Consider the following 18955-nt stretch of genomic DNA (forward strand, 5'->3'; position numbering starts at 1 on the left):
CTTTATTTTTAACTTGTATCTTCTCTGTGAAGCCTCTGTTCAGAATTACCTATGAACTCTATTCATCGGTCTTCTTTTCCGCCTGTGATTGTTACGTTCAGAAACACAACTTTTATCTTTAATGCATTTCCTTTGGAAGTTACATATTCACCTACATTTTAAATATTATAATAATCACCATATTTAAGAAATGCATATGCAAAAACACCTTTTTCTACTGTATTTAAAATTGGAAAAGATGTTTTAAGACTTACATTTCTTAAATACAATGATTATTAAACCAATATTCTTATTGGGGCAAGTCAACTTCTAGGGATGAAAGAAGTGTCAGTGGGAGGGATTCCATGTTTTCTAAAGAGGTGGCATTATTTTAATTTGGGTTCTATTTAGACTTCAAAAGATCTATACAAATATAAGCCACATGAGACTAACCTCTTACTCCTGGTGTCTCCACTGACTCCCAAATCCAGTAACGGTTGGGTCCATAACAGAACAAAGGGGAAAATCACATACAGGCTTCACTTTGCCTTGGTGGAGTCAACCACGAAAGCACCAGCCCCCAAGTCTTCCAACGGTCTCGGAAGCACATCCCACTGTGGCCGGTGAGTGCTGAGAGGCAGGGGAGTGGGTCTCTCCTTCACTCCCTCTCTTCCCCTTGACCTATTTCCTGTTCCAGTTATGTGAGATATTCTGAATCTTTTTCATTTTGATCCTCTGATCCAGCATCTTGTACCTCGCAGGATGCTCGTCAGTTTTCTTTGGGACCGACGGTGCGTAGGAGCTAGACGCATAAGCAGGGCGTTTAAAATGACGTAGAGGAGGCTTGATGACTGGAGGCCATGCAAAGGAAGACAGACAACCATTAGCCTCGCCAATGACACGGCACAACCTAACTACTGTGGGCAACTTGCTCTCCCCTAGACCTGTCTGTTCTCTTTAAAACCAGGAAACAAACAAGTTGGATCCTCACTGGGAATCTTACTGCAGGTAGATGAATAAATAACATTATCACCCTTGTCATTTACTTAAAATAAATAAAGAGATAGACAATGGGAGCAAGGAGGCCAGAGATAGACAATGTACACAACCTAGAGACAGACAATGAGGATCCCAGAATACAAAGCTTCTCTGACAGCGAACGAATGGAGTTCAGGAAGTGAGTGGGAGCAGTGGTATCACTTTGGGGAACAGCAAACTAAACACAGGTGAGCAGAGTCGTACCATGATTCAGCGTTTAGCACTGTGTGTAAGCTTCCAGGCTTGCAAAGTGGCAAACAATCTCGAAGCGCTAATAAAAAGTACATCACGGGGAAAATATTTGCCAAACACACAGAAAGGTCTAGTGTCCAAAATGTTTTTTGACAACTCTTAAAATCCAGCAAAAGGAGGGGCGCCTGGGTGGCGCAGTCGGTTAAGCGTCCGACTTCAGCCAGGTCACGATCTCGTGGTCCGTGAGTTCGAGCCCCGCGTCAGGCTCTGGGCTGATGGCTCAGAGCCTGGAGCCTGTTTCCGATTCTGTGTCTCCCTCTCTCTCTGCCCCTCCCCCGTTCATGCTCTGTCTCTCTCTGTCCCAAAAATAATAAATAAAACGTTGAAGAAAAAAAAAATGTTAAAAAAAAAAATCCAGCAAAAGGAAATAAACAACCCACTTCACCTCAGAGCAAAAGATCTGAACTGACTCCTCACCGAGGAAAATATGCATATAGCAAAGAAGGCACAGGAAAAGAGGCTCAACAATTTATGCCATTAGGGAATTGCACATTACAAGAGCAATGATATACACCACACACCTATTAGGATGGGCAAAATCCAAAACAAAACTGATGACACTGCTGGCGAGGATGCAAAGTGTCAGAGCCACTTCGGAAGACAGTTTGACAGCTTCTTACGAAGCTAGACATAGTTTTACCGCACGATCCAAACATTCTGCTCCTGGGTATTTACCCCACTGATTTGAAAACCGGTGTCCACATAAAAACCTGCATATGAATTTTATAGAAGTTTATTCATCATTGCCACAGACTGTAAGCCAAGAACTCCTTCAACTGGCTGTCCATGTTGTAGACCATCTACACGACGGGATATTATTCAGTGATGAAAAGAAATGAGCAGTCAAGACACATAAAGACATAAAGTACTAAAGTGATTCCTCCTCCTCTGCTCCCCTGTGCTCTGCCCCCCACCACCCACCCCACCTCTTCCCTGTCTCGGTCCCACTGGAGAGCACTCTGTGATACCATGTAAAAGTGAATAAAGGTAAAACCAGGTTAAATGATAATCACAAACAGATGAGATAGAACACTCAGGTAAAAGGTATGAAGGACAGAGCAGGTGCTGAGCCATTTCCTCAAACACTAGTTCTCAGTGAGGCGATTGTACTAACATGTAAAAGGCCAGCAAAGAAAGGTAATACACAGTTGTGTCAGCGTGGAGGGCTAAGATTAGGAGACAGATCTATCAAACAAGAGGTTACCTTTGTGAAAACCAGTTTCACATATCTCTTCCAATATGATCAAGCAAAAGATCAGAACTTAAACATACAACTTAAATATACAATCATAGGGGTTAGTGAAGTTCTGGTACATTCTTAAAATATACTACTGTGATACTATGGAAAAGGGATATAGATGTCTATTAATAAAAATAGAGGTTCATGTAATACTGTTAAATCAAAAAAGCAGTAAACAGAATCTAATCTCATCACTATAAAAACATATCAATATGCGCATAGGAAAATCCCAAAGAACATACATGTAAATCATAGCAGTGATTACCCCCGAGTAGTATAAACATGGCTGTTGTTTTTTGGATGTGTACATTTTCTAATTTTTCTATGATGACCAGGTTTTAGTGACGTAACTTTTGAAAAATAAACATGCTATTAAAAATTCCTTCCATAGAATCATACATCAGAGTTATTCTACAAAATCATATGTAATAAAAAGCAGAAAAACGGGGGTGACTCTGGGCTTTAATATTATAGACATCTCATGAGAGCTCATAGCTGAGTATACTTTTCACAGTCTATAGACTAATATTCATTCACTGATGTCTTAGAGCACTTATGTGTTGCTGATAAAACGGTGAACAAAACAGAAATCCCTGCCCTCATGGGACTTCCATTCTAGTGATTTCTGCTGAAATTTGTGACTTCACTTACAGAAGAAAAACATATTCAGGCATAATAAGGGATGCTATTACTACCATAACACCCACACCAACTTTTCTTAAGATGTTTAGCAAATGGTCCTGTAGTGACAGAATAATACATGTGCAGAAGAATCGAGAATTTTTTCAGACTTCACAGTGCTTAATTCTGTTTCTTAGGGTAAACAAGAGATTGCAGCACAAAACACTCTAGGAACAAGTGTAAAAACGACCCTGTTACCCTGGAGAATGGTGTAGAAACAAGAGAGGTTTCAGATTAAAAGCTGATTGTTGCAAGCGTCTGGGCTAGCTGATTTACTGCTCTTCAAGTCACAATCCCTCTCCATATTCATTCTATTTTCGCTACTCAGCATGAACCCAGCCAAAGTATTATTGAATTTCCCACTTCTCAGCAGGAAGAAACATTTACCGTTTGCTGGAATTCTTTTTGTCTGAACAAAAACTCCCCTTGCCACTGGAGTCGCTGCAAATAGAGTTGAACCCGCTGATAGAAATCGGCTCCCCACCAAGACTGTGGAAATACTTATATGCCTGCTGTCACCTTTACTCAAAATGTTGGAAAAAAGAAAAATTCATATAGTGCTGTTTTGTATGCATTGATTGCCTCTCCACTCTGCAGGGAAACATGATTTGATGACAGAGCAAAACAGCAGAGCTAGGGATAAGGGCACCATCTTGAATGTAATGGAGACTTTTGTTCTGGGATGCTCGCCTGGCCTCCAGGGCTCTTTCATTCGTCTCCTGGCTATTCTGGAGATACTGGAAGAGGATCTGATCCTTCCACTTTCAATGACTGCACACATCCCACAGCTGAACCCAATCAGTAGTGTTAAAATCCACCTCTCCTTCCACCAGGGTAGAGAAGAACAAAACTGGGAACAGAATCCCCTCCCCTCCATATGCTTGATTATCAGCAAGTTGGACCTTTTTTCTCTTGGGGACATATTTACAAAGTCGGCTCTCATCTCTTAGAGCAATTTACTTGGAGGAAATGATCTAATTAGCTAATGAAGATTTGACAAAGTCACATTTCTGCACTGAGCCTGAACTTGGGAAAGTCATTATCTATATTACTTTCAAAGGTGCTTAGGAAAAGAAAAGTGCATGACAAAAGTTGATCCATCACCATCCTTTATTTCACAATTATGCACAATATTTGTTTTTCATGAAAGCAATGCTCTTTGAGGGGTTTTAATCCTCATCTGTTTACATCTTATCTTTCTCATCAACACCAGGGTTCTCCTGTTGTCTATGATCTTCTCCCCTTCCTCAGCCACCACCAACCTCTCCGTTATACCCTCTCTGTCTCTGTCCCTGTCTCTATCAAGACCATTTTGCTTGGTGGCTACTTTTCTTGTGGTGTGGGAGAAGAGTCTATAGAACTAGTTTTCAGAAAATAGATTCAGACTTAGTCCTATGTCAAAATCATGCGGTTGTTAGTTGGATTCAGGCATTGCAATGTGAAAGAGGGCTTTTAAAGCTCTTTAAGATCACAGAGCCTGGAGCCTGCTTCAGAGTCTGTCTCCCTCTCTCTCCGCCCCTCCCCTGCTCATGGTCTGTCTCTCTCTGTCTCTCAAAAATAAATAAATGTTAAAAAAAAATTTAAAGCTCTTTAAGGTCATATTAGACTACTGTTTCTCAAAGTATCCTTCAAGAAAGTTGCAAATGTAATAGGTATTGTTAGGGGATGGGGAAGTTCCTTGTCAAATTTAACTGGGTTAAAGGTAAACCACCATCTTCATGGTACCCCATCTTCTCAGACACCTAAATAATAGGGCTATGTATTAATGAATCCTTAAAAGCAGCCAATAGCATGTAGTTTTCCTCTGTTTCTCTTTAGGCTAAGGAACTCCCTTTATAGGGTCCTCTCACAGAGTGTTCAGCAGAAAACACTTTCAGAAAAACTGGGCTAATTCATTACCTTAGGGCATCATATCATATACTATGATGAATCCCTACCTCAGGACACGTTGTTGTTCTGCACTGAGAGCAGGTCAGAGAGAACTGTCACTAGTCCTCACCTGGTGTTGGTCCTGCCTAATCTCAAGCTAAACAACAATTTGTGTGAGAATCCGTCTCTGTTCTTCTGATCCACTATGACTTGATTGTGATCTTCTGGAACAACTAACACTGAATCTCTGCTGCAGAGCACTACCTGTGATGGCAGCAACTTGGTCTATTCTTAGCTTCTGAATGAATTCTAATTATTAGCACCTTTTTATTTTATTTTTTGATGTTTATTTGAAAGAGAGAGAGAGAGAGAGCATGAGTCAGGGAGCGGCAGAGAGAGAGGGAGAGAGAGAGAATCCCAAGCAGGCTCCATGCCGCCAGCACAGAGCCTGACTCGGAGCTCAATCCCAGGAACCACGAGATCATGATCTGAGCCAAGACTAAGAGTTGGACGCCCAACCAACTGAGCCACCCAGGCACCCTAACATTAGCACCTTTTAAAAATAAGAAGTGTTATACATGTATTTTCCGCTCTTTCAAAGAGAATGCCACGATAAGACCTTTGGAAAAAAATATTTCCATTATACACCTTTTCTATCTGCATTCACACACACACACACACACACACACACACACATCCCACATACACTAAACTAACAAGATAAAAAAATCACTTGCTGCCTCTGGAATATTGGTTTACGTGAAGAATAAAAATCCCACTTCCATACATTCCATTTCTAAAATCAGTGTCTACTTGTGGTATCTGCCTGAAAGCTGATGGAAAGTCCTTATGAAAATTACAAAAATCCTTCACAAGTTTTGAATTGCAAGGGATTAGAATGCTAACATCAGCTCCACTGAAGACGGAATGATAAAAGAACCTGAGCTTGTGATTTTCATTTCAGGCTTCACCACGGTAAAATAGTTATAATATCTGACATATATTGTGTACTAGGCACGATGCTAAGAATTTAACGAGAATTAGCCTTTCATCTACTCTACAACCCTATGAAGCAAGCACTGTTACCACCCTCTTTTTAGGTGAGAAAACTGGAGCTTAGAGAACTTAAACAACTTGCCAAAGCCTACACAACACGGCATGCAGGGAGCCTGGATTCTGGATTCACCTTCAAGCAGCTCAGCTTCAGAGCCTTAGTCCAGTATTTAAGATAACCTTGGGGCAAAGTTCAGAGTAAGTTTTAGTAACTACCATAATAAGTTGAAAGAGTCAAAATTGTATCTCATTTACACTATCAATATTTGAGCATATAATCTGTATAATATATGGGATTCTTGAATACCTTGTTAGCAGCTATAGTTACACTTCCCCAAAAGCAAAAGCCAATCATCCCCCCCTTAATATAATTTGTGGTGATAACTTGGGAAGGAATTATATAAAGGTCTTAGCTAACAGATCTCTTAAATAACTGCTTTTGTCTCTTCCTTCACTTATGCCAGGTTGGAACGTTAACAGGAATTCCAAAAGTCTCAGCCCCTATCGATGAGCAATCAAGCTAGGTTGAGCTCCAGGTGGTTCTCACCCTGGCTGCATATGAGAACCACCATGGGAGATTTAAAACATCCAAATGCTCAGCTCATACCCCAGATCAATTAAAGTAGAATCTATGGGGGGTTAGTCTGAGACTTCAAGAGTTTTTAAAGCTCTTCAGATAATTCCACTGTGCCAGAGTTTGAGAACTACTGTTTTGGTCTCTCCAAATGTCTCCTTCCTTATCTTCACAAAAGAAACAATAGTAATAATATTTTGCACATTGGAAGTGTTCTGTAAACTGTAGAGAGCTAGCCAATGTTGCTGCTATATTTTGACCATAACATCCTGCCTTGCTAGGGAGGAGTCTTTTGTGCATCTATTAAGGTTGCTTGTGGCTTTCAGAATTATGCTTTGTCTCTCTCTCTCTCTCTCTCTCTCTCTCTCTGTCTCTCTCTCCTGTCCACTACGTTTTGTTCTTCTGTTGGGTCTACCATGAAGACAGAAGCTCTGAGAAATGAAAAGGTATTTTTGTTGTTGTCGGAGAAAGCAACTTTGTGATGCTATCATTTGAGAACTCTAAGAAGACCCACACCAAGAAGAACTAACCCTGAGATTAGCCATTATTTTCTAAATAAATCTAACACTTGGAAAAGCAAAGAATAACAGCAGACAAAGAGGACATTCCTGATGTCTGACTGAAGGATAAGATAAGAGTGAGAGCTTGCCAGGCAGAGATTAATTTTAAAGCCTGCCTCTACCACTCCTGTTTTTTTCTTGGGCAAGTCACTTTTCCTGTAAACTTCAAGTAAGTTCCACATTTCTCCTCTCCAGCCCAAGCATAACAGTTGCCTACTTCACAGGGCTTCTGGGAGGACTCAGCCAGACTGGGCATATAAAGGACTTACTATGGCGTCTGCAATAAAAAATGCCTTCGGTTCTTTATTGTTATCATTGTAGTGATAGTGATCACGTCCAAGGGTAACTCCTGGTGGATAAAGTGGGACTAAAACCCTGAACAGACAGAATGCCAAGAAGACTTCCAGGGTGGGCACTGCCATTCCCTGTAGGACTGATCTTGGGCTGATAGTTATAGTGTTGCTTAGTTTGAGATAATCTGCCTGGCGTTAGTTTATGCCTCTGCATTTGTATTCTCTCTGGACACTTTCTATCTTCTTTTCGGGGCATCTTTTCAGGTTATCTGGAATTCCAAACCTGGTTTATGTCTGATTCTGATCAAGTCAGCCATATCAGCTACTTTGGCATGACTCGGTTGCATTTTGAAGGTGAGCTCAGGAGAGCTCAGGAGAAAACATAAAATCAGCCAAAAGACTCTTCTCTATGTTAGCATCGGCTCCACGAAGGGCTGAATCAAGCAGGATTCTTCCTATTCCCAAGGCAGAAACACACCCTTTAAAACTCTAGCAGTTCGGCTGGACTGGCTTTCAAAGGTGGTCTTAAAGGGCAAGTGGATGATATTAACTGGCTTCAGCAGTAAAACAGGCTTGGTTCTTGTTCATTATCTAGGCTTCCCATGAGACGTTTTAAAAAGTGAAAGCGAAATAAAACAACCTTTTACAAACTCAAGGCTTGCCTGCTTAAGGAGACCCAGTAGCATGGTCTCTGTCTTCTGTACTATTTGGTGTTTGCACACCCATTATCGCAGCTGCCCTCATCCTTGGAAGGGGCCAGATTCAGTTCTGTCTCTACCGCGTATGACTCGGGCACATGGCTTCAGGGCCCCACATTAGATGTAGTGTTGTCTAAGGTGATGATCTACTCTAAAACTCCTCAAGGTGTGTTTTATACTAAAACTAAGATAATGAAACCCATTACCTACATTTTAAGACTCTGGCTCTCCAAGGACTTTACCTCAAGAAACTGAGAATGCTAAATAATCCACTGGTTCCCTGTTTTCACCTCACAGAGTAAAGATCCCAGAAACAGGAAGCCTGCCTCTGAGAAGCTATCCAGAAGGAGCTGAGGTGACACTGCATGAGCCAAACCACTACCTAGCATCGAATGATGACCCAACCAGCATTTTCAGGTCCCCAGAGGAACGTATGTCCATAGAGAAAAGATAACCCGCCTGGTTTTGTTGCCCTTCATCCAACTTGAAGTTGTTTGCTTCCACCTGCGGTTCTCCACCTTGGCTGCACATCAGATTACCTGGAGAGCTTTAAAATTTACTGATGCCCAAGCTCTACTCTCCAAAGTCTCTGAAACGATCTATTATTTTAAATTGGAGCCCAAACATCAGGATGTTTGTCACGTCCAGTGATTCTAACGTGTAGCCAGGTGGAGAAACACTGGCTTAGGTGCCAAGTTTGTTTCGAGAATAAGTCAGTTTATACTTAGGTATTAAGGAATATCTGGGGCAGCTGGTAGGATCTGGTCATTGCATGCAGGAGTTTCCAACCCTTGGCCATCTGCTAAAATCTGTGACAAGAATTGAACCCTTGAAAACCTACTTTGGAGGGAGGTGGTGTGGTATTACAAGAGAAGCATGGGTTTGGGACAGCACTTAACTGGGTTAAGCTATTACTAGCTGTAAGATTCTAAGGAGATGAACTATTTTGGGACTCAGGTATTTTTTTTGTTTTGTTTTCTGCTTTTCTGTAAAATGGGAAGAATAGTAACTACCTTGCATGGTGCCATAAGGATTTTAACGGGGATGTAAATGAGAACGTATATACAGTACTTTGTAAGCTTGAAGACTCCCAGTATGTTGTATATATTTGATATGTGGCTACCATTATTATTACAGAGCATAGGGGATGAATGGTCATCACTGAGGGCCTTTTCACGGCGCCCTCCCTGATGGATTTCTTATGATAGTGTAGAAAAGTCATATAATTCCCCACACAACTAGATGCTACTACATCAAAGACCTTACCAAACAATGAAGAGATTAATTTAATTTATTTACGAACATTTGGCAGAGAACACACCATTCTGATTCAAAAAAGACTAATTATCTAAAAAGTGCATATATATATATATATATACACATATATATGGAAATCTATATCAGCTACCTGAGGGAACCACTTTGCTGAAACTAAGTGCCATTCTAACCAAGGCAAAAGCATCTAGCCCACATTCTAAACTACTTATACAATGTACAGATATGGATGTTTGTGCAATCACTTTGGGCAACACCTAACCATGAGTGTGAAGGGGTGCTGGAAATCCTGGCTGGGATGGGAAGTGTGGTTTAGACAAACAACCATGATGGAAGAAGTTTCAGTCACTGATTTCTAATCTTGATGTAATTAGGAAAATCACAAGGGCACTTTTGATTCTTAAGACTCTGCATTTATTATGCTGAGGCATAATAATTCTTCAAGTCACCTTCATTGGAAGCCATTCTTAAACCACTGATGCCCTGGTCTTTTAGATGCTTCTTTATGCTTTATCCTGCAGATCATTAATCCTGGCTACAAACCTCATGGGGACAGGGACAAGGTGTTATGCACACTTGCGTCCCCAGAACCTAATCACAGAACTGGTAACAGTTGGTGCTAAGAAATATTTAACAAATGAGTAAGCTACTCTGCATCACACTCAGTAACTTTCATAAATCTCCCATTTACTAAAGAATAAATGAATCATTTAGAAAACACATCAGCTGGCAAAGATGATTGGAATCTACAGACCCTGATAGGTCCTCCTTGCTTCAGCAACGTCTTGATGTCTAGATTTGCTGCCCATATTTGTTCCAAGAAGGGTGTCAGCAAGTTCCCTCGTCCTGAAGTCTCAAGTCTGAAGCCCGAACACATTTGCTTTACACAAATGCTACAACCTCAGCTCATTTCTACACTAGAGTATGGAGAGGCACTGAGGCATGATTTTCAAACCCCTCTCCCTCTAACAAAGAGCTAAAAGAGGAGGAGCAGTTAAGTAAGGCCTGAAGACAAGCTCTCTTCTTATTCAAACAATGGCTGGTTATTAAATGCACTGCAACCTGAGGATTAAATGATTAATGATTTCATTTAATAAAATTATTATTTCAATTAATAAAAAAAAATAAGGAAGTCCTCCCTCAAGGAGGGATCACCTTCAATTTAGTTATTTGTTTTCATTTTGTTGGCCCCAGCAGGCCTGATGTATGTGAGCCATGCTGTTTTATTTTTTTTTTTTTGAGCCATGCTGTTTTAAAGGAGAAAAATATTTTGGAGAAAAGCCAAGTATTTTTCCTGAGTTTTTTTTTTTTTCCCATCAATGTGTATGGTTTTCCACATGCACATATGAAATGGGAAGTGTAAGGCTCAGTCAGTAACTCTGCCCTTTGTTCATACCAACAAGGACCTATGCCTGGAGAAGACTGCAAAGCTAAATTTCACCAGGGGTCTGGAGCTCTGAAGTACTAAATCAAAATATAACACGTGAGCTTTGATCTACACCATTGTAAGAATGACAACTTCCATCCCTCAAACTCAACATAAAAGAATTACAAAAGAGCACTCACTGGAATCTTCACTCAAAACACAGGGCAGGGTCCCTCCACACTCATAGCTGGGTAATTGACCTAATCCCCAGACAGAGCACAAGTGTGCAAGAAAGGCGGTTACAGTGTGGACTATTTGACGTCTGTCTTTACCCACTAGCAATGAAACTCAAGCAAAAAGCATAGGCTTGTCTTGCCTCGCTAACTTTGAGCAAGCTACTTATCCAATTATGCCTCAGTTTCCTGATTTGTGAAATGGAGATAACATTACCAGGATCAAGTGAGGTAATACATGTTAAGAATCTAACATTGTCCCTGATATTTAATAGATGTGCAATACATACCAAAGTATTTATTGTTAAAAACCTGTGTTAGGGAGATCAGAAGTTATTTTTTGAAGTTCATCACTCAAGAACTTATAATACACATAATGTTTCGTCCTGGTTAAAAAAAAAAAAAAAAAGCATAAACTTCCTAAAATGTCTTCAGACCTCAGAGCTGGTCAGGTCTCTTCTGAGGAATCCTCCGGATGGACGTTTTATCCGTAGTCCCCTAGAATAGGACACAGACAATGTCACTGCAAGCCAGCTGGCATCTCAACACACACACTCTTTCTACGTCAGACACAGAGATTAGAAGCTGAGCTGCGTCTATTGCCAACACTACTGTGCATGCCAGCAGCTGCACACACAAAGAAGCAATCAGCTGTCTGCATCAGCAAATGGTGACAGGACTGTACCTTTCCATCTAGGGACCACTTCAGGAAAGTGATGGGACTGAGGCGCCCTGGGGAATCTGCTCAGAAGTAAGTCACTGACTAATCTCCATCATCAGCAGTCATGACTGTAAGTAGTGGTGAAGCTCCGGGCCACTCCTCCAGTGAGAGCCAATATCTCCTCAGCTCTCCATCATTTACAGCCCACCATGGAGCTTGACTGGGTTCACAAACCCCATGGGGCACAGTGGAAGTTGGCTCTAGAAAAAAATCAGCTGCAGGTGCTATTACTTTATGACACGGGAGTCACTTTGCGATAGATGTGCCAAGAATCAAGGTGATGTCCCCAGAAGAGTTTCTCGGTGCTGGAGTTTTAGGAGGACTCCTTTGATAACTTTGGAAACCACACAAGCAGTTCCTTAATGAGTTGTTCTCTGGTGGCTTCTGGATTGAAGCATGGTACCAGCAGAACTTTCTTCATACCTGAATCCTCGTATCTCCCCCAGTATGTCAGAAAGAGAAAACATCAAATTTCTCTGCAATATATCTAAAATCAAGTTTTACTTGGATGAAACCAAACAAAACAGTCTTGGAAGACAACCACAGATTTTTCACTTAAATTCTTTAATATGTAATACTTTGAGCAGACAGAAAAGTATAGATAAAGGTATCAAATTCCCATGTATTCTCAATACAATTTAATCAAATGTTAACATTTTGCATATCAGTTCAAAAATGTATTTACTTTTTAAAGTTTATTTATTTTGAGAGAGAGAGAGAGAGAGAGAGAGAGAGAGAGAGCACGATGGGCAGAAAGAGGGGGAGAGATAGAATCCCAAGCAGGCTCTGTTCTGCCAACACAGAGCCCAATGTGGGGCTTGATCTACCGAATGATGAGATCATGACCTGTGCCGAAATCAAGAGTCAGACACTTAACAGACTGAGCCACCCAGGCGCCTCGGTTCAAAAATTTATTTAAAGAGATTAAATATCACAAATAGGGTTGAAGTACCTAGTACATTGTTCCATGATACTTCTCTCCCCCAACCCCCCGCCACATGCAAAAAGCATCATATAGAATTGGGTATTCATTAGCCCTCTGCATATGTTCACTCAATTATTGAATTTGTGTGCATCTATTAAATATCTAATATTTTAGCTTGTTTTAAAAGATAATATAAATTGTATTAGATGGTATATATCTTGTTGCAACTTGCTTTTCTTGTTCAATATTATGTTAAGCATTGTTTGTAACAGCAAAAAATGGAAAAAAACCCATCAATAGGAGAATAATTAAATATCTTGTGGCTCATTTATATAATGGACTACTATATGAATATTAAAATGGATAACTTTCTTTTGTCATATGTTATCAAACTTTCTGTGGGTCTTTTTAAAGGTGTGCACTTAAAAGCAGGATAGAGCTGGATTTTGTTTTCCTTATCTAATCAGATAATCTCTTAAACCATTTGCAATTATTGTTATTACTGATATTTTTGGACTTGATTCTACTACCTAATTTTGGTTTTGTTTTGAATTTGATTCTACTATCTAATTTTGTAATCATTCTTTATTCCTTGCTTCCTTTTCTTCTGCCTCCTATTAAGTTGATACATTTTTATGTTCCCCTTTTTTGTTATTGTTCAGTTCCCAATTTAGATGTTACAGGCTATATCTCCACTATTTTACTAATGATACTTTGTGTTGAAAAGTTACAAAATTACAAAGTTCTGCCCAAAGACAAAATAGGTATTAGCAGTCCTTAGCTTTCTACTGAACAAACCTCCTTTCATCCATAGATTCTGTTTCTCATTTTAATACAAAAATTGGACATTATTTTTAGGGTCACTAGTTACTCAAATTTACCAATATGTTTTATTTACCTGTGCATACACCATTCTTGTATGCATACATATTCTTGTATCTCACACCTACTTTGGGTTTGTTTTTCTTCTTATTGAAGTATACCCCTTAATCATTCTTTTAATAAAGACTGTGACTGATAAATCATGTCACTGTATATCTGAAAATTTTTTTACTTTGCCTTCACTCATAACTAATAGTTGAGCTTTTTCAGCTATAGTATATTGGTTTATTTTCCCACAACACACGGTAGATACATTTTCATTGTCCTCTGACATCTACTATTATGAATGCAAATTTTGCTGCTAGTTGGTTGTCATTTTATTACAGGCAAAATGCTTGCAGCCTCCTTGAATATAACCAGCTTTTCATGGCATTTAAGATTTTCTATTCTTGAGGCAATTTTGGGCAATCTCACACAATATTTTTAGATATGCATTTGGTTTTATTTAGGTATGGCAACTGAGGTGCATTTTCCACCTGCGTTGAATCTCTCAAACCATTTAACTATCTTTCATGCTCTTTCGTTTTTTATTGAGATATAATTCATATACCATAAAATTCATCATTCAAAGTGTATAGTTCAGTTAGCATATTCACAAGGCTGTGCAGTCATCATCAGTAGCTAATTCCAAAACATTTCCATCACTACTAAAAGAAATCCCATATTCATGAGAATTCACTCCCCATTTTTCTCTCTCCCCAAGTTTCTAGCAATCCCTAATCTCCTTTCTCTTTCTACAGATAAGCCTATTCTGGATATTTCACGCAAACAGAATCATATAATGTGTAGCCTTTTGTCTTCTGGCATCTACTAGCAATTTCACTTCTTTCTTTCACTTAGCAAAATGTTTCTAAGGTTCATCCATGTTGTAGAATGTATCAATACTTCAATACTTTAGTATGGCCCAATAATAATCTATTATATGGATATAGCACATTTGTTTTTTTTAATTTTTTTAATGTTTATTTATTCTTGAGGGCAAGCAGGGGAGGGGCAGAGAGAGAGGGAGACACAGGATCCGAAGCAGGCTCCAGGCTCTGAGATGTCAGCACAGAGCCTGACACGGGGCTCAAACCCACGAACTGTGAGATCATGACCTGAGCCAAAGTTGGACACTTAATCAACTGAGCCACCCAGGCGGCCCAATATTTGTTTTATGTACTCATCACTTGATGAACAGTTAGTTTCTCTCCACTTGTAGCTATTATAAATAATAATGCTATGAATATTTGTGAACAAGTTTTTGTGTACACATAGCTTTTCAGTTCTCTTGGGAATACACCTAGGCGTGGAATTGCTGTGTCATACGGTCACTGTATATTGAACTTTTTGAGAAACTACCAAGCCATTTTCCAAAGTGGCTGCACCATTTTACATTCCCACCAGCGATGTAGAAGGCTGGTAATTTCTCCACATCGTCATCAACACTTGGTATTATTGTCGCAATTTTTGTCCATGTAGAGTCGGATCTCACTGTGGTTTTGATCTGCATTTCTCTAATGACTCATGCTGGTGAGCGTCTTTTCATGTTCATCTGTATATCTTTTTTGAAAAAATGCTTCTTTAAATCCTCTGTCCTCTGATTAATTGGGTTATTTATCTTCTTATTGTTGAGTTGTAAAAATTCTTCATATATTCTGGATACTGGACCCTTATCAGATATATGATTTTCAAATATGTTCTTCCATTCTATGGATTTTCCTTTCCACTTTCTTAATAGTGTCCCTTGAAGCACAAAAGTCTTTGGTTGGAATGAAGCTATATTATCTATTTTTTTCTTTGGGTTTTAGGTGTCATATGTAAGAAACCACTGCCTAATCCAAGGTCATAAGGGTTTATCTCTATATCTCCTTCTAAAAGTCTTACAGTTCATGTTCTTTCACTTTTGATATGGTTCCCTCTCTAAACTGTGTTTGGTATCTGGTCCTAAGGACTGACTTCCAACATTAATTCTCTTTTCATCTGTGTTGCACATTGAGTTTTTCTTTCTCTTTTTAAATTCCAGTGGCTATAAATTTGTTGGCTTTTTAAAATTTCAGATTCTGAATTGCTTCTTTTGCATATCTCTGTTCTTATTTTTTTTTCTGCACAATTTTATTTTATTGTTTTCAAGGATTATTATCCCTCTGGCTTTTTGAGTATCCTTAAACATGGCATTTTATTTTATTTTACTTTACTTTATTAGAGAAAAATGGGGGAGGGGCAGAGGGTGAGAGAGAGAGAGAGAGAGAGAGAGAGAGAGAGAGAGAGAGAGAGAATCTTAAGCAGGCTCCACGCTCAGTGCACAGCCTAACACACGGGGCTCAATCCCAGGACCCTGGGATCATGACCTGAGCCAAAATCAAGAGTCAGATGCTCAACCAACTCAGCCACCCAAGCACCCTTAAACATAATACCTTAAATTGCTTGACGCCAAGAGTTTATGGTAGAGGCATTTGAGTCAAGGGAGGCAACGTGGTATTCCTGAGGTAGGACAGTCGTGGGCTGGCCATCGTAATGAGTGAGGTGAAGGGTGTCTGCTGCACGTTGCATGGTTAATTATGTCAAATGTTTTGAGAACTCCAGTTCTGACCACTTGGAATTGCCAGAACTCAGAGCCCCCAACGCACAATTTAGGACAGTTCAAACTGCCAAACTGAGGCCAAAGACAAGGTGTCTGCAAAGACAAGGTGAGTCATAAGACTTGGAAAACTAGCAGGCCAGCAATAGGCCCCCAGCACAGCAGGTGGGAACCAGGTCAGGTCTGCATATTATTGTGGATGTCCAGGATGAGGTCAGAGGTGCCATGTGACCCAGGAATGATATAACCTTACAGAGAAAAGCAAACACTATCACAGCACACTGGAGTTGCTTGATTTGGAATCGTTTCCCCCCTAATGCCTATAGTCCTAACACCACCAAAACTACAAGCAGGAACGAGATGAAAGAGGCTTCCAGAGACAACAGAGAAAGAAAGTTAGTAGAGTTAGTGTAAATCCAAATTTGAAAATGAGTCTTTTTCTGAAGGCAGTTTCTTTCTCTGCAGTCATAAATGAAACTGGACAGTTCTCACTCACACACCCAGTCTTACAGACATTAATGAGCACCCAGTGTGTGCTTGTCACCTTGAAAGGCACCGGGATAGAAAAAAAGACAGTCCCCACTCTTGGAAAGGCCGCTATCAATGAGTGAAGGCGTTTACAAGCAAATCATTGTAAGTCAGTATTAATTCTACCTAGATGATTTGGAAGGACCACCAAGAGAAATCATCCAGGAGGAGAAAAGGGTAAAGAGTGTTCTAGGCAGACTGATGCTGGCAGGAAGGTTTCAGGGCTATTCAGTGGACGCTGAGTCCCGTTTTTGGACTGGGGTAGGGAAGCTACAGAAGTTGAGGTTGAAAAAGCACATATGTATAGATTATATTTCATCTACTCTAAGGTGCCACTAGTTGTAAAGTGAACTATTATTTCATGTACAATCAAGAAAAAATGCTGCTCACTAAATTATAACACAGCATTGATTGCAAAACATTCCTATTGTAGAGGGGCTAAAATGGAAGGCAATGTCCTGCTCAGAGTGGATGAAATTTGGCAATTCCCAAAAGAAGAAATATAAAAGATAGATTAACATTGGAAAACAGATTAAAAAAATAAATAAAACAAATACAAAGTAAATGTGAAAATAATTTTGTCTAATCAAATTGGTAAAGCATTAATGTTAGCATTAGCAAGGGCATGGTAAAAGGCAAACTCACCACTAAAACTATAAAATAATATTACTTTTATGGAAATCATTTTGACAATAATATATCAAGAACCTAAATATGTACATATTCTTTGAGCTAGTAATCCTACTAAAGAATCTATTCTAAATCCACACTTAGAGACTCAGAAGATTTGGATACAAGACTGTGAGATTATTTATAATAACAAAAATAACATAAAAGCGAAAGTTATCCATGAATAGATACATAAATTGTGGTATAATATGAAATATAAGTCAGTCACTGAAATATTATTTAATATTTAATAATGGGGGAATATAACAGTAAATTTTAAAAGGGAAGAAACAAAATTCTCTGTAGAATATAATTCAAATCTAGGGGGAAAAAAGCATCTAATATAGACTGGAAGGAATGGCAATCTTGGTCAACTCTAAGTGCTAGCATTATTAACATTTTCCTTCTTAAACGTTTTATTATTTTCCAAATTTTCCAATGTCCATATTTACCTTTTATGACCTCTCCTTCCTCCCAAACAAGTTTTGCCAGATTTTACTTATAAAACTTAAATTGTGGTAGAGAATGTAAGCCTATGCATGGAGACAGAATGACCAATAGGTGTTCCTCATATTACATAGCAATTACACAGGATCATCGTGAATGCTTAAAATTTTCTGGCAAACATTAGATGGTATCCAATACAGACCGTACAGGACTTTCATATCTCTCAATAGTGGAGATTAGCTATGAGTCAGTTCTATGCTAAATTCTCAAGCATTATTTCCAATCCTTACCATCATGCAGACAGATGAGAAACAGAGTTCCAAGAAGCTGAATAAGTGTAGTGAGCTTGCACAATTTGAACAAAGCAAGGCTAGGATTTGAACCCAAGCCTCTCACAAAGACTCACACTCCCTTCCCTGTACCATTTGGCTCTCAAAGAAGTTCTTCCATAGCCTGCCCCAATGGACATCAAGGAAGAACACAATTCTACTCTTTCCATCAGTGAGCAGGAAAGATTGTGAACCAAATATGTGTACATAATGTGCATTCCAAACGTTACAAATGTTGACGACAGAGGCAAAGCTCTCTGATAATGTGGGGTGGACTAGATAGATAAGGGACCAGATTCCCATTTTATCAACTGTCAAAATCAACTCCTGAAACCAGCCCTTTTTGTCCCCTGTGATTGCTAAGGTCATGGTGCTGTGCCATCTACCCACCTGGCAAGGTAAGGCGACTCACAGAGCTAGTGCTTGGGGCTGGCGAGCCGTGGGAGCGCTTCTTGGTGCCTAGGAAGAGGAAAAAAGGGGTAAGGAAAAGCAGGATTGTGGACAGACTTGTAGGACAGGTAAATGCTCATCTGAAACATTATCAAATAATCCAGACATTTGGGTCTTAAAACAACGTTTGGGAGAAGGTTGGGTGAGGTTGTGGGAGCAGCACGTATTCCATGGTCCAAAAGAACCAGGAGCATAGCCTTTACCTCTGTGCGTGTGATGGTTCTCAGTTTCCTGTCCCCAACACATCACAGAGCAGAACCACACTTTAGAACCACCAAGGAAGTTTTCTAAATACACAGTTGCCTGAGCGCCACCCCCAGAGATTCTGTTCTC

At 39.7% G+C, this 18955-nt stretch overlaps 1 protein-coding gene across 1 annotated transcript in view; it reads right to left on the reverse strand.

The window, feature by feature from the left end:
* Nucleotides 1–212: 212 nt before the first annotated feature.
* PDE1C (phosphodiesterase 1C) overlaps nucleotides 213–18955 on the reverse strand; it is a 476086-nt gene continuing 457343 nt past the window's right edge. The window contains exons 18-19 of the mRNA XM_047095238.1: nucleotides 18563–18631; nucleotides 213–830 (exon numbers count right to left, since the gene is read on the reverse strand). Coding sequence (XP_046951194.1) covers nucleotides 661–830; nucleotides 18563–18631 — 239 coding nt within the window. The 3' untranslated portion in view covers nucleotides 213–660. The remainder of the gene's footprint in view (nucleotides 831–18562; nucleotides 18632–18955) is intronic.

This window comes from Lynx rufus, unplaced genomic scaffold, assembly GCF_022079265.1.
Source record: "Lynx rufus isolate CCGP_SWC_20201006 ecotype Redwood Valley unplaced genomic scaffold, mLynRuf1.p SCAF_4, whole genome shotgun sequence".
Lineage (NCBI taxonomy): Eukaryota > Metazoa > Chordata > Mammalia > Carnivora > Felidae > Lynx > Lynx rufus.